We start from the raw sequence: 17388 nt of genomic DNA, 5'->3' as shown, positions 1-17388 counted from the left end.
AACACAGTATGCGTGGAGGCGTGAATCCTCATGTATAATGGGTGATTCTCACCTGAGAAGACAAAAGAATCACATAATAATGACCTGAAATGACTTGCATATTAATGAGGTCTTTCAGTCAGGTAGGCTGTGAAAAAACCCTCTGATGGTGTATATCAAACATACAGAAAAAACAGCAATACTGTGAAATATTATTACAATTTAAAATAATGGTATTCTATTATATTCTTTAAAATATAATGTATTTCTGTGATGCAAAGTGTCTGAACAATCATGTTACCTCTATGGCATTTCATATAGGCTTTTAGCTTAAAAGCATGCACATTTGGAGAAATATTGATGGATTCTCATATGTTTGTCAATTTTCTATACAGAAGAGTAATATTTATTCAGGATTTATTGTCATTACTATGAGCGCTGGATACTGTGTTTTCAATTCATACTTGCAGCCAGAGGGCGCTCTGTACACCTTTAATTCACAAATGCCTGAGCACTAAAGAAGAATAGGCAATCCAGGAACTTACCAAATTAACAGAGCACAGAGATCGCTAACTATGGCTATTCAAAACACTTTTCAAGACAATAAATACATGATTGAGACGATGAATGCATGTATTGACTCATAATTTGCCTCTGAATAGCGCTCGTTCCGTGGGCGTGGCCGCATTAGCAGATTATGAGCTGAATCACGGATTTCTGACATGGCTCTCTTTTCATACAGATTACATAAACACAGAATGTTTGTTTCGATTTGACTTACACGATTTAAAACCTGACATTTCAAAGTTTTTTTAGACATAAGTGTAATTTTTTTGTGATTAGTATTCACTAAGTTACAGTTCATTTTCTGAGAACTATCAGATTGGACTTCCTTCAGAGGGAGAGGAGAGATCACGCATCATGTTAGTTTTCTTTATTTTACAAAAAGCACAACATTTTGTTTTTACTCTGAGTGTACACAAATAAAAGAAGATATTCCACAGATTAAAATGGTGTATAACTCTTAATTGTATGTGCAACATTAACAGAGTATTTTGAGTCTCTTTCACACTGGTAAGAAAAAAACCGCGGTGGTATCGCCGGCGATACCCTCAGACCTCAGAGTGTTAAACAAACGGCGAAGAGAGGAGAGTCTGCTGGCAAAAACAGAACGAGACAGAGCTCGTAATAAAACAAGAATCAACATTGGCTCTGCTTCTCAGAGATGACGAGAACCGAGGGATTTGAAATGATGTAAAAGTGACGCAGAGATGATGGAGTTTTTATTGCTAACAGGTGATTAAGGTGTTTTATTGAACGGATAAACTGCCATATGAAGCTCTTCAACAGAGTTCATTGTAAAGCATTATCTGTTGTGAAGCCTCATATTCATCCGAAGCACAACCAAAACAATGTTCTTCCGCAAAAACGCATGCAGTTTTGTTTTTAACTGCTAGAGGGCCAGAAGTTACATAGTGTACCTTTGAAATAGTTTGCCCTATTCACCTGTGGTGTCTTGCCTTGATGTAATTTTATAGATTCAAAACCACAGTTCAAACCACAAGTTATACATGGAGGATACAGGGTAGAATCTAAATCTGAACACATTTGCAGAGAGAACAGCGTGACTATACAGGAAAGGGTGGCATGCAGTGCAGTGCACTGCGGTAACCACAGTTACTGTAAGTGAAGGACATGGACCAGAGAAAAAAGTGGAGAAACACTTTTGAAGATTGAATTTTGAAGATTTTGGTCATCTTGTCCACCCCTATATGTGAATGCAGAGGCTAGTGAACACAAGTACGTTCAAACAGTCAGTTTTGGGTGCGAGTGCTTAAATTATCTTTATTCGAATTTTCAGAGGTGCACATAAAAAAATGCAAAAAAAAAAAAAAAAACAATGCACAGAGATGCAGTAGTTGACACAGAAACACTGTTTAGAGCTGAATTAACTATCAGAATAAAAATGTCAAAACACATTAATAGACAAAAAATAATTCAACATTTTAAATGAATCTTTTTTTTGCATTTTGTTTTTGCACATTTCTGAAAATTTTAATAAAGATAATACGAGAATTCACATTTAAGGCTGAACATACTTAAGGAATAGACTTAAACTGTAGGTTTGTGTAGTTTAAAGCCTATGCACTCACATATAAAGGTGGGTGATATGACCAAAACAATCAAAAACATATTTGTTTTCCCTGTCTGACTTAAATCCATTTCATGTTTATGTAATTCGAACAGGAAAAGAAAAAGTGAATTATGATTTTCGCTTAATCAGATTTCTGTTAATGTGTCTCAGTCTGAACGATCAGATGTTTTTGTCATGCGACAGGTTGTTAATGCATCCAGTGTTGTGATAAGTGCATGCTCATTCTGACAGCTCTACTGAAAATACAAATGTACTTTCTCCTACAAGATGAATGAAAATGTTGTTAGCATGTTCAGATCTGGAATTGTATCCACAACACAATCCAAAACAAGGATTGTTATATTACCCAAACATAGCAGGAGTCACAGAGTGAGCTGTACTGCTGCGAAACAGGAAGTATTATTAATACTAATCATCTGTGGAGTACCCCAAGGCTCTATATTGGGCTCCAAATGATTCCTTTTAAACAAAAGGTTTTTAACCATATTGACTTGAGCTTTACAACAAAGACCCTTCAAGGCAAACATCACTCTTCTCTGCATGACAGCTTCCAAACTGACCTGGCATCATGACGGTTGTAGGGACATTGGCTTCTGAGGAGAGAGAGAGACGGCCACCCTTCCCCAAGCGGTCACAGAGCAGCGTGATGTGTTTCTTCAGACGTGACGTGTCTTTTGGGATGCTGAGCGGGCCGCTGCTCAAGCTGATGGCCTGATCTTTGGGGCTGCGCGACAGACATGTTTTTAAGAGGTGAGAGACGGCTGCGTCCACACTCTCCTCCCAGCCCTGAGAAACATATACATATAAGAGCATAAGCCTTGCAAAAAGAAGAATTCATCAGTTAATAATGAATTAACAAGATCCTGCGGGAGAAAAAGGGGTTAAAAATGAGGATCAGAGCCTGAAGTGTGAAGTTTGTGAAGATTTTCACACTTTATTTTGCTAGTCTAGAGTACAAAGAAACAAGAAACGTTTTTAAACGGTTCAGATTTCTTCATTTAAATTTGATTCCTTTATATTTACCTTAGCCTCATTTTTAATACTTTTTCATCCTTTGTTTGCATTCATCTGATGTTTTTATTCCATGAGTGCCACAAACACTCCCTACCGTCCACCATTTTTCTAGCCACATCTAAAACTCGATCTACATACAAACAAGCCATAAAAAGTGGAATTTTAAGTGAGTACATGCTTTTTTTGCATGGGTTATGAAGTTAGGTTTTGCCACATGCCTCATGAATGGAAAGTTACTCCCTGTGAACAGAGATTTGTGTGTGTGTGTGTGTGTGTGTGTTCGTCTATAAGTCTGGCCGGCAGCTCCTCCAGCCCACCCTTTTGCCGTCAGGCAGGCTGCAGAGGCTCTCAGAGATGGGCCGGGGTGTTGACAGGCAGGTGGAATGTGGGTCGACTGTGTCGCCATACAGACAGCCCTTAATGAGATCTAATGGCAGGTACTCAGCCTCGTTACGCTGATGACAGGGACCAGCCCTTTAGTGACTACAGGAGACAAGGGATATTCAGAGGGACAGAAAATAAATCAGATACGAGTCTCCAAGGGAGGAAATTAGCGGATTACACCAGCCTGAGTAATAAAAGATACATGACATGACTGCTGTGTGTTCTGGCACACTGAATCACTCTCTATAGAGAGATCTGAATATTGTTAACACACCCTCTCTAGATAAGAGAATAGATCTATGTGTGACTGTCTGGCTGAGGATCCAACAGTCAAAAACTAGATTATTACATTTTCTGAAGGTGCAAACACAGCACCATAACACTGGGCTTTTGTTCACTAAAAGAGCTCATCTATAGAGGTCTCTAGACGTGGCCCTAGTTGCTATAATATTAAAACTTAAGTTGAAATGTTCTGCCCATCAGGTCAAACAAAGTTTAAACATAAAAAAACAAAAACTGACAAAGCCTCATGATTTGAAGTATCTTGTCTGTCTGTAGCACAAATGGTGATGCTTGAAAATAAAAGTATAATACAATAGAGAGCAAAAAAGGTGAAGATGCACAAGAAATATCTGTTCATGCACTATTTATCTCCACAGTGAGGACATTTTTTCCTAATGACACAGAGTTCTTTGGTCTCAAGATGCCCTCATTTTAATCAACGGGTGAGTACAAATTTGCATACTTGTGCACGATTCTATGCCATTTTTTATTTTAAATGGTGCGAGTAGCATGTTAAAATTGAAAAGCACTTAAAAAAAAATGAAGTGTAGAATGTTGGACACTTCATGCAACTATTATTATATGACAAAAAACCTTATGAAATTCATACAGTAGACAGCAGAGTACACAGTTCATAATATAAATGTATAGTGAGCGTAATGAGTTGCTTTTGAGACGTTTGAAACAAACGTTTTCCTAAAGACAAGCCTGCACATGTGAGTGATGAATTGACTGACATCAGGAACAACACAATGACACTGGAGTCTGTTTTCACGATATCAAGACGACACATCCTACATTACTGGAGCCTTTGAAACTGAGATAAAGCAATGCAGGAATTCTACTGGCTGAGAGACACAAGTTTGGTTTAAAGAAATAAGCTGTAAGGAGGGGTCGTCGCATTCATCTGTGGCTTTCCATCTATCTCTCTATTCTCTAATACTGTGCCCTTTTCATTTGACAACAAAATGGTTTCTTTCTTTACCTCTCTATCTCTAAAACTCAGTTTTATAAAGAGGTTGAAGATCATGCTCATCACATTGGGAAAAAAAATGTTGGGAAAGCATTGGTACCAGACTTCAGGGATTTGATGAAGTAAATTAAAAAGACTCACATTTAAAGCAGTTCAGTGGTTACTGTACGCAAACAAAAAGCTGAGTTTTGCAGTTTTACAAACATACCCAGTGTGAGTTCTTGTTTTAATGTTGATAATGAATTATACGAGCAAGAATGCAATTGTTCCCAAATATCCATATGATTGCAAACGTGACACTGATTTTATACAACAGTTCAACAAAAGGGGTACACAGAAGGATAATTAACGCCTCAGGGGGGACGCCACTCTAAAAGGAAACCACTGCAATGGTCCATTCAAAAAAGAAATGCTGACATCATTTTACCCTCATGTTGATCCAAATTTGTATGACTTTCTTACATGGCTCTGTTTCATTCAGCAGAAGCATTTATGCATGTGAGTGCAGTTTGAGAGCTGTGGTGGTCGAGAAGATTTTCAGCAATCAACTGAAATGTCAGACTACACAAAGTGTGATGTGTGTGTGTGTGTGTGTGTGTGTTCTCTCACCAGTTGTGGTGTGTCCTGCAGCAGGGGCAGCAGTGTGGCCTCCAGGATGGCGGTCTGCTCTGAGCTGAGCCCCTGCCACAGAGACAGCAGCAGGATGAGCAGGTGAGTGGCGCTCCGCAGACGCACAAACGCCTGGATCAAACGCTCCCGGTTGTCTTCAGCTGCGTCTGCTAATGCTATAACCTGAAACACAGACACAAACGGACATAATTTGTCTTTGCAAGTTTCTTTGCAATTCCCATTAATATCTTCTATTACATTATTATTATTATTTTTTTTTTAAGGGGATAAAAAAAATTATGGCCATTTTTACAAGCTGTAATAAGTAAAAAAAAAAAGTCTCTGATGTGCCCAGAATGTATCTGACGATTCAGCTCAAAATACCCCACAGATCATTTATTATATCATGTTAAAATTGCCATTTTTTGGGTGTGAGCAAAAACACGCCGTTTTTGTGTGTGTCCCTTTAAATGCAAATGAGCTGCTGCTCCCGCCCCTTTTCAAGAAGAGGGCGGAGCTTCAAGAGCTCATGTTCCGGCATACCGACAACAACAAAACAGGACAATCTCACGCACTGCAAAAGTCAGAAATGGTCAGTAATATATTCTGCATGGAGACAGAACAGGTATAGTTTAGTTTAATTACGGTTATAAATTCATCTGTCATCTTGCTATTGTCCACTATCAACAATTTCTTCTCTTCCATGTCAGTCCCGTACATTGTCCACGTAGTAAACACAGTTCAGCGCTTCCGGGTTCTGCGTCAGAACGCCAGCTCAGCATTGGCTGACCCTGTACACCTGAGCAGCACGACGCATGCCTGATGCTCATGCAATACAAAAAGTATTCTGTTTTAACGTTGTCTTTATTAACTTTCTAGGCACTGAAAGGTGCAATGACATTGCTGCCTATGTGTGGTTCAGACACCTCTCAGATTTCATCAAAAATGACGAACGAAGATGAACGAAGGTCTCACGGGACAAGATGAGGGTGAGAACTTAATGACAGAAATATCATTTTTGGGTGAACTAACCCTTCAATAGTACTTAGCACTATTTAGTACTAAAGAGAATAAAAATGCACCTGAAAATCATGTCAATCAATGCAAAGGCTTTACTGTCTTTATGCCAAACATTCGATTTTGGAGTAAATTCTGACGCGGATATAGTCTTGACAGGTTGTGTAAAATTCACTCTTGAGATGTTTCCTGTCATGAGCAAAACGGAAAATGAAGCTCGGACGGTGTGAGGTAAAGTGAGCCATTATTGTGCCGCTTAAAGCCAGTTTGAGTCAGTTTATTTTTTATATAAAGTTCAATGAAAAGAGGGATATGAGAGGCTGCTGAAAGAGCTAAATGAGTGAATATAACAGTGAAAACAGTGCTCCATAATATCAAAAGACAGAAAAACAGTGCAACCATAGTACAGACTGACAATCTTTAGTTAAAAATCCTTGTGTTCAGCCCAACACACAGACCTCACCTGTACGGTCAATCATTATTCTGCCTGAAACCACACGAAACACAGTGAAACAGTGTTTGAGAGAGACATCTGCTATTAAAGATCAGTGTGTATTGATAAAAAGGTCTGAACAGCCAATCCAAATAGAGCTTCAGTGAAGGAGCTTTTGTGAGTGAGAGCACAAGAGCTGATTGATGCCAGCTGAGTGAAAACAAAAGCACATTTAACACACCAGTCCGAGAGAGACTACTGCATGAAGAAAGAAAGTCATCAGTAAAACACCCTTGAGAAAAGATGCGAGGCATTTCTTGGGCTTGTTCAGTAAAGAACAGAACACATTAAGAGTCATCACGAAATCAAATTAGTCATATTTTAACGGAATATTGCAGTGTTTATTATGAATGATTGATCGGTGCACATCATGATTGTGTTAAATTCATGTTCTGGTAATCTTGAATCAGAATCTCTTCTCCTCCCTCTTGCAGCATCTCTTCTCTTCTCTGATGATGAGGGCGGGGCAACCTGTCACTCACATGAGATCCACCAATAGCAAACCACAACCATCCAATCAAGCCCCGCCCTACATTTGTTCTTGTTTGAGAAGCGTTTCACTCGGATATTCGACACAATAGAGAAGAAAAGACCTGCTCAACTTCTGTTTCACACCGACTATAAATACTGTGATTAAGTACTTTATTTAAAGCAGAAAGTGAAAAATGGAGAGACAGGAAGTGGGTTCTCATTATGTACAATGCTAAGTATCACTTAAGATGAGTTAGATTAGAAACCACTATCTATAGAGCTAAAATTTGCTGTTGGTTGGAAAAGAGCAGACATGAAACAGCTGGCAGAGCGTTGGACCCATCAGTGCGGTCACCACTTACCCATGGGCACATTCTGCAAAAATTATATACTCTAAAAATACCCCAAACCATTTTGAAATATAACATTTCAAGCCCAAAACAAACCCCAGCCAATGCCAAAGACGGGCCAGAAAATACTTTATTCCCTGAGGGATGAAGCCAAAAGCGGGGAGACAGAAATATCTGTGCACTGCAGTCAGAATAAACAGAACTTTTAATAGTTCTTCGTGGGATGTCTGCAGTCCTGTTCACACCTCCAGCAGAAAGAGGCCTGTTGAAACTTCATCAGATTTTCTTCAGAAATCTGTTCCAAAATAACACACAACTCTTCAAGCCTTGCATCATGGTCTGAAGGTCATGAGCCCCTTCACCAGGTGAAGAGCAGGAACATCATGAACCTTCTAGGGGCACAAGGGCGGTCGCTTTGGTGCCCAAGGCAAAATAAACACTAACAAAAAGACCACAGATTAACTGGGCCAGCCAAATTTGGACATGTAGGCCTGGTTTCACAGACAGGATTTAGATTAAGCCAGGATTAGACTGTAGTTCAATTAGGACATATTTTAAGATATGCATTTTAGTCTAGGACTAGGCTTTTAGACTTGTCTGTGAAACTGGGGGTAAATGCACTTCTGCCACTTAGACAAAAAACACAATCAAGCAACTTAATTGTCAAAGATATATATCCTTTGGAAGTTGGTTCTAAAATCGCTGTTTGAATGGACAAGACACTTTCGGTGAAGAACATGCGTTTTCTTGGGTAAAACCCACAAAACCTCAAGAATGTCTGATTCAAATTTTGTTTATATAACCATTATTCACATTATTAACAAAGCAATCATTATTTTGCCATAAATAGTGTTGCTTAATCTTGTATTGAACCCAATAAAACCCAGTCTTCCTTTCTTGCTATTTTCATGGCAAATGGTCAAATGGTCAAATGGACAAATGACAAATATTCTGTCATGAAAATAATGTATGGTACTAAAAATATGCTTCAGGATTTTTATGCAAATCACACATACCAACATCTGACATGCATTAGGTAAAACTTGATTTAGATTTCAAACTCCGGCCACAAAATTCTTCCAGAACTCTTATAACGTATAATATTTTCCATCTGCTGCATGAGTGTGTGTGTCACTTATATGTAAATATACACTAACGTTTAAAGGTTTTCAGTCTCTTCTACACACCAAAGCTGCACGTATTTGATCAAATATACAGTAAAAACAGTAAAATACTATAATGGTTAAAAATAGCCATTTTCTATGTGAATATATAGTAAAGTGTAATTTATTCCTGTGATCAAAGCTGAATTTTCAGCATCATTACTCCAGTCTTCAGTGTCACATGATCCTTCAGAAATCATTCTGATATGATGATTTGATGATCAAGAAACTTTTATCATTATCAATGTTGAAAACAGCATATTTTTGTGGAAACAGTGACACATTTTATTTTTCAGGATTCTTTGAATAGAAAGTCCTAAAGAAAAGTCGTTTGTAACTATGTATTTACTGTCACTTTTGATTAATTTAATGCATCCTTACTGAATAACAGTGTTAATTTCTTTAAAATAAATAAATAAATAAAACACATCTGGAACACATATATGGAAGAAAAGTTCTGGAGACCCAAATTTAGTGACTGAATAAAGAGTTTTGGTGTTTAACTTGCCCTATCACACCTTACACTATGAAGACCTTTAAGCCCCTAATGAATAACCAAATTTAAACTGTTTACTAACTGAAAAGTGCACTATATTGCCAAAAGTATTGGGACACCCCTCCAAATCACTGAATTCAGGTGTTCAATCACTTCCATGGCCACAGGTGTATAAATCAAGCACCTAGGCACGCAGACTGCTTCTACAAACATTTGTGAAAGAATGGGTTGCTCTATAAGTCAATTGCAATAAGTCCATTTGTGAAATTTCCTCACTACTAAATATTCCACGGTCAGCTGTTAGTGGTATCATAACAAAGTGGAAGCAATTGGGAACAACAGCAACTCAGTCATGAAGTGGTAGACCATGTAAAATCACAGAGCGGGGTCAGCGCATGCTGAGGCTCACAGTGCGCAGAAGTCACCAACTTTCTGCAGAGTCAATAGCTACAGACCTCCAAACTTCATGTGGCCTTCAGATTAGCTCAAGAACAGTGTGTAGAGAGCTTCATGGAATGGGTTTCCATTGCCGAGCGGCTGCATCCAAGCCTTACATCACCAAGTGCAATGCAAAGCGTCGGATGCAGTGGAGTAAAGCACGCCGTCACTGGACTCTAGAGCAGTGGAGACGTGTTCTCTGGAGTGACCAATCATGCTTCTCTGTCTGGCAATCTGATGGACAAGTCTGGGTTTGGCAGCTCCAGGAGAACGGTACTTGCCTGACTGCATTGTGCCAAGTGTAAAGTTTGGTGGAGGGGGATTATGGTGTGGGGTTGTTTTTCAGGGGTTGGGCTTGAACCCTTAGTTCCAGTGAAAGGAACTCTTAATGCTTCAGCATACCAAGACATTTTGACAATTTCATGCTCCCAACATTGTGGGAACAGTTTGGGGATGATCCCTTCCTGTTCCAACATGACTGCGCACCAGTGCACAAAGCAAGGACATGGATGAGTGAGTTTGGTGTGGAGGAACTTGACTGGCCTGCACAGAGTCCTGACCTCAACCCGACAGAACACCTTTGGGATGAATTAGAGCGGAGACTGTGAGCCAGGTCTTCTCGCCAACATCACTGCCTGACCTCACAAATGCGCTTGTAGAAGAATGGTCAAAAATTCCCATAAACACACTCCTAAACCTTGTGGAAAGCCTTCCCTGAAGAGTTGAGGCTGTTATAGCTGCAAAGGGTGGCCAACTCCATATTAAACCCTACAGATTAAGAATGGGATGTCATTAAAGTTCATGTACATGTAAAGACAGGCGTCCCTAAACTTTTGTCAATATAGAGTATATATAAAATAGCTTTTAATTTAGAATTAAACATTTAAGATATAACTTATTACTGAATGTATGTGTGTGTGAGAGAGAGAGAGAGAGAGAGAGAGAGAGAGAAAGTCTCCTGTATGGAGGGAAAGCTGGGAGGTTGATAACACAGAGATGTACATCTGTACCAGCAAGCGATCCTAGACAGTTACCATTGTTGTTTTTAGTCATAGCGCAGAGATTACATTGAGATGCATAGAGAGATGCTGGCAAAGACAATTCTTGTTTATAAACTCGTCCATTGAAGGGAGTTGAGGAAGACTAAGGGCATGATAGTATCTGGCATCCCATAGAGACAACTAAGATGCCTTATCAGCTGGCTCAGACCTGATAAACACAGCACTCCAATTCTCTTGTGTTCTGTCTACCTGGGATAATTGCTCATTATCCACCTTTTCCCTCAGTTCTCCGCGGGTGGCACCAACAAGAGACATCCTGTAGAATGCTCCGGACTCCCATTTAGCCAGCTTCCATGTAATCAGCTACACAACGTTACTGATGAAGTATTTGTGCTATTAACAGCGTCATAACTGCTTCAGAAAGCTTTAAAAAATATGAGATGTTATGACCACAAGACCAAAACAAGAATGAATGAATTTTGTACAGTTCTGTCATAATTTCTTCACTTTCACACAGTGAAATAAAGCAGCCAGCTTTTAGGACTGAAAGAAGCTTATGCCTAGTTGATAACAACAGTTTTTAATATGTTTGTCCTTGCAATGCTGGTGAAATGCTATAATTTTCCACAAAAATGTCTGAAATGTGAAAAAGTGAAGCTGTTGCGCTTAATAAGCGATTCAAACTCAGCGCACCTGGAAAGTGTTTACTGTGAACCGAGCCACTCAAAACACTTTATGATTATGTGCCACATACTCACTTTGAAACACATTTCAATGAGTGATGAACAGACAAAGTGATGCTGTTTATGGTCCTTAAACACTCTAATCCACACTGTCACCACAAAGCAACAGTGCCATTACTTCTTGGCACTATGGACTTAAATCATACAGAAACTTTTTCACAGCTGTCCAGGTAGCTTGGAAATTTCAGTAACTCATGAAAACAATCTGCAAAGATGAAGTCCCGGGCATCCGTCCTGGAAGCACGTATGATGTTAAATGGGAACTGTCCAGAAAAATCAACCCAGGCTCATTGGAAATATGTGACTATGGTGACATTTCTACAAAATGATATTATCTTGCTTCCTGCATGTGTTGTAACACTTTCTAAGTGAAATGTCCAGTGAGTGGTGCTAATAGCACATTCAGTTTTATCTGGAACAGATGAATTTGTATCTGGCAGTGTTTTTTTTATGATGTTGGTTGTTGTATGAATCACAATGTCTAGTGAGTGGCACTAAAAGGTTAATGCTTTATCACAAATTATACCACCTACATTAAAATCCTACCCTAAAACTAATCAATAGTGTTAACAAAAGCAAAAACAAGATAAAAACGGACTTGCTGAAGCAACCATGCTTTGCTTCTACAAGTCTTTGAGCTCTTATATATCGTGACTATTGTTTCACTGCACTTCTGTACCAGGTGAGCTACTGAGCAAGTTTACCATGTCAGAAAAGCCATACATATGGAGCTGGATATGTGACGCAAATGTCAAAATTTGTATAAGTTTACAAATCATGCAAACATGCGAATGGATGTCACCACAGTCTGCATTCATGACTTCTGGAGTACCCCAGGGATCTGCCCTGGGACCCTTCCCATTCCACCACAACAGCTCAAGTGTGAAATTTCACCTTTTTGTACTAAATTTCAATGCCTTTAATACACACAGCCATGCAACAGCGCACACATCTGCAGCAGGGTTTTACTAGAGCTCATTGACAATAAGCAGTGAACGGTCACAGGATCTCGCAAACAAGCCAGTTAATGGCGTTTCTGTCCTGTTAGAGAGAGCTGAAAGTACTGCTATTGTGCAGCAGAACTTCACTGTGGAGTAACAACAAATTTTGCCAAAAAAGTTTCACAGTCCATCTGTCCTGAGTTTGTTTCGCTCTAAAACACAACACCAACTTCCCGTCTCTGAAAAGAATCTCAGCTCAAGAGCTGTTCATCACTAGCTTAGCCAAACATCAGCATGTGTCAAGCTGGACATCTGCTTACAGCCAGTGGATTTTGGAGCTGTGGAAACACATTCTCTGGATAAGGGGTGTTCAGACCTGCTCCTGGAGGGCCAAGGTCCTGCAGAGTTGAGCTCTAACCTGCCCAACACACCTGCCTGGAAGTTTCTAGCAAGCCTAAAGACCTTGATAAGATGGTTCAGGTGTGTTTAATGGGGGTTAGAGTACTGGACAGGACACCCCTGCTCTAGACAAATTGAGAGCCACCATTTATAAAATGTCTGATAAGTGAAACAGAAAGCCCCTGTTTCCACCTGGTATTAAGATGCGTTTTGGTCGATCAGATCACAAGTGGACAACGCTAAATACAGGTGTAAAACGTTTTGAGCTTGTCTATTTTCAACCACTTCCAGAGGTAGACGAAAACGCATTTAACTGGATTGTTTTCATAGTGGAAATGGTCATGTGGTCGAATGTGTTCGAACAGCCAACAAAAGACCGCCTACTGCCTAAATGTTCCATAAACAGTTCCATTTCAGAAAATGTGATTATTATTTAATTTGTCAGTGCTATGAAAACCCTGCCACCATGTAAAGGCGAGTGTAGTGTGAAGGTCAAAGAGTTGTAAAGATAGATGGGCTTCCACAAACTGAAGTGGTGTGGAATAAGTAATTCAACTCATTTCAACTTCTATCAAGCAATTGAAGAACGAAGACCAGTATTTGGGCAGGATTTCAGAAATAGATGGTCCGGTTGTTTGTGTATTCATGGCTAGGTTACTCACGGTTCCATATATAGAAGCCGTGAGTCTACAAACAGCCCTTTCATTACTGTGAGCTTTCTCTAGTCATTTCAGCAGACACAATCCAACAGTCTGTAATCAACAGTTAAACCTCACCTCCCAGGCAGAAACCAGCCCACCTCCACACACTGACCCCCCTGAAGTAACGACAACCTGTCATTTATACTTACAAATATAAAAGCAGGAGAAGGACAGGAAATATATACAGGCTGTGGACAAAATAATGGAAGCATCACATGACTCAAGAGTTGAATCATGAAAGAGTTCATGAAAGAGTTACTGTTAGTGGAACACTTTATAATAATTACAAATGCAGCTGCAAAGATTAGTTACATGAAATTTATTGTTTGTCAGCCATAAAAGAATTCTGAGAGTTAACTCATAAATATGTGTGAGTTTTTGAAGCAACATGAGACAAAGACTTCTCAAGTTCTCAAACAGCTAGAGACCGTAACGCTGGTTCATCAGTCACACAAGCCTCAAGATCGGTTCATGTGTCAAGAGCTACAGCCAGAGAAGTCAATCCCGTCTCTACAGTATTTCCTGCATCTGGACAGGTACTAGATAAAGCAAAACGATTCCTTAAAATACAGTGACTTCTACATTCCATAGAAGAGGCAGCCCAAAACGCTGGGTTGAGACAGTTGGGTCAGGTTGATTTGACCCAATTTGTGTTGATAATTGTTTATAATCAGTAACCCAGCAGCCTATAGTGAGGAGTATCACAACTGAAAAAGCCAGAATGGCACTTAAAGATGGTACACAGTTTAATCCTGCCTTTCAATGTTTATTAAGGGTATGTGAGTTTCTTGTCAGCATTCAAAGTCTTATGATTTGCCCTTAGTGCTACTAATTTCGTTGGCAAAAAAAGAAAAAAATTAAAAAGCAACTTCGTTTAACTATAAGCTGCATAACTGTTGGTTTGTCATTCTTTTCTGCATTGTTTTCACTCACATATGAACATTGTTGATTTTACTTTTGCCTGTTTTTGTCCATTTCTGAGTGTTTATGTTTAACAATATATTTTTTTAACCCTTTAATTCTTACCTTAGACCTGTGTTGTTATGTATGGAGTATGTTTGCGTTAAAGTGTCTTTTATTTTCAACCAATTTTGGGTTAATTTTAACTAAGCAATATAGTAATTTTGAAAGCAGAATGGGTTGGGTTGTTTCTAATGCAGCATTTTTAGACTGTTTCGTGTTGAAGACTAATGGATCTTGTGTTGCGGTTCTCAGAACAAAAAGGTGTGTGATCAGATTCGATATAACATTAAAACATGCATTTTCTGTGGAGCTCCTTTGAAACAATAAGTACTGTAAAAGTGCTATACAAATAAACGTACCTATCTCTACACACATTTTATCCTAGATCCAGATTCGGTGCAACAAAGAACACACAATAATGCTTCATCTCTGTCTCAACTCTCTCTCACATACACATAGCAGATAAGAGTAAAAAAATAAATAAACTGTTCCCTAGATTTGGCATTATGCAGAGATTAAGATAAATCATTTGTTTGTGGAGTTGTGTCTTCTTTTTTTTCTCTTCACAGAAGGCAGACGACAGCTTGGAGAAAAGATAACACATGTCTTCAAGTCAAACACTGTAGTATCAACAGTTGCTGAAGACAGCGAGTGCTGTGGGGTCACGTACGGTGTGGAAACCTCCTGATTTTAGTCTTAAAGTGGATATAAAAGTCCACACACCCCTGTTAAAAACAGCTGGTTTTTGTGATGTAAAAAATGAAACAAGGATAAATCATATCAGAACTTTTGCACCTTTAATGTAAAAAATTAAAACCTATGCAATGCCACTGAAAACCACAGTGACATTTCAGAGAAAAAAAGATAAAAATAAAACTGCATAAGTGTGCACCCCCTGATGTGTCTGAGTTCAGAATGAACTAATCATCAAGCTCATGTGAAATAGTACACACCTGTCTTCAACTGAAGAGACTCTAATTAACTCCAAATAAATCTCAGGGGTAAGATTTTTATGACATCATCTTGGTTGCTGCTATTTCAAGAGTCACAAAGAGCTTATGAAGCATCAACCAGATCTCATTGTTGAAAGGTATCGCTCAGATGAGGCTACAAAAAGATTTCCAAGGCATTAGATATGGAATACAGTGAAGACAGTCATCAACAAGTGGAGAATTTATCAATGTCTGTTGATAACCCACGGGGCAGCATCACACTTTGGCCTGCTGTTCTTCAGCTGAACTGGGGCTTCAGTGAATCATGAATGGTTCCAAGTAGCAGTCGATTTTGGCACAGAATTCTTCTGGCCTCTGCTAGAAAGCTGAAAATGAAGAGAACTTTCACCTTTCAGCATGACAATGATCCAAAACACACATGTAAATCAAAAAAAAAAAAAGGCTTCAGTAAAGAAAGATGAATGTTTTGGAATGAACCAGCCAGAGTTCAGATCTGAATCCTATAGAAAAGGGCCGAGCACAGGAGACGCCCTCACAACTTAACAGATCTGGAACGTGTTTGAAAAGAAGAGTCAAGTCAAGATGTGCCAAGCTGACAGACTCCTGAGTTCTGTAACGAAACCAAACGCTGCTTCAACGGAGTATCAGTTCAGGGGGTGAACACTTATGCACTTACTTACTACAAGTCTCTTACAAGTTGTAATTTTTACATTAAACATGCAAAAGTTCTGACATGATTTTAACAGAGGTGTGTAGAGTATGTACAGTATGTTTTGCAATTATTTTGTCCTTCCTGATCTTTTTTTTTTTTTTTTTTTTTTTAAACAGTCCAAACAACAAATCAATAAAACGTACCCATCGTCGCTCAGCTCCATTCAGAACATTATATGCTTGGGTACATTTCACATTTTCATAAATGTTAAATGTGTCAAAGAACAATACAAAATGTACGTTTTATTCCTAGTTCAATGACTTAAAAGTCTTGAGGTTGTATGCCACACATCCTTTAAATATCATGCATAAAAAATGCTTGAAAAACACATACTTCACCTCCTTAAATGCCTTAACAGCCAGCGTCACTGTATCCCTCTGAATAATAAAGCATGTCTTTTTAATTCTTAACGTCTTCTCATGGACTGATGCCCACTACAGACACTTGAGAAACTGCAATATTTAAAAGGGCTGAACATCAGCCGCTCAGGACAGATTCACTGGCTTTTGCCACCATGTCAGCAGAAATTTTACAGGCAGCTCACTGTTGCAATGGATGTCATTCACCATCATCAACATAAACCCCTATAAACCACGCATGTAAAATGTACTTGTCCCGTGTCATTCTGAAAACTTGGGAATAAATTGTTTCTGGCAGTGTGCCGGATGTAAGTACACTCCCTGAGACAAAATGTGAAAGTGACCGTGTACATCTGTAGTGCATAAATGTGCCAGCTCTGCTCGGCTCTGCCAGCTATACTGCAGTCAGTTTTGGGCGGACTTCTGCTGCACCTCCCACAACAGGATCAAAATCTGGCAGGCGCTCAAGCGTTCTGCTAACTGCTTAGACCCAAACCGGAGCCTTGCTTAATGGTGAATAAAACCAAAATCCCAAGCAGCTGTCATGACTGACACTGAGCCAAAGGGTGCAGGTGGTCCGGCTGAACGCCTCCCACACAGTCAATGGTATATATAAACTTCAACGTGAGCAAAAGAGTGTCAGAGTAAAAGAAACGAAATGAAAAAGCTATACTGAAGTATGAACGATAAGTGATTCACATGACAGGTAGAGAGAATTGTTTTTCTAAATATTTCTTGGAATTAGCAGATGAAATTTCAGAAAATTCTGACATTAGAACAGAACTACATGTT

The 17388-nt window shown here is 39.2% G+C and overlaps 1 protein-coding gene across 3 annotated transcripts in view; it reads right to left on the bottom strand.

The window, feature by feature from the left end:
* The window catches only part of bbs9 (Bardet-Biedl syndrome 9), a 114258-nt gene that overhangs the window by 51578 nt on the left and 45292 nt on the right, over positions 1-17388 (bottom strand). For all 3 annotated transcript variants that reach the window (XM_048152795.1, XM_048152796.1, XM_048152797.1), the window contains 2 exons: positions 5397-5579; positions 2695-2920 (listed from right to left, as the gene is read on the bottom strand). In XM_048152795.1, coding sequence (XP_048008752.1) covers positions 2695-2920; positions 5397-5579 — 409 coding nt within the window. The remainder of the gene's footprint in view (positions 1-2694; positions 2921-5396; positions 5580-17388) is intronic.

Source organism: Megalobrama amblycephala, linkage group LG13 (genome assembly GCF_018812025.1).
Source record: "Megalobrama amblycephala isolate DHTTF-2021 linkage group LG13, ASM1881202v1, whole genome shotgun sequence".
NCBI classification, from domain to species: domain Eukaryota; kingdom Metazoa; phylum Chordata; class Actinopteri; order Cypriniformes; family Xenocyprididae; genus Megalobrama; species Megalobrama amblycephala.
The sequence above is the reverse complement of the archived record's forward strand: the minus strand, read 5'-3'. Positions and strand labels throughout refer to the sequence as shown.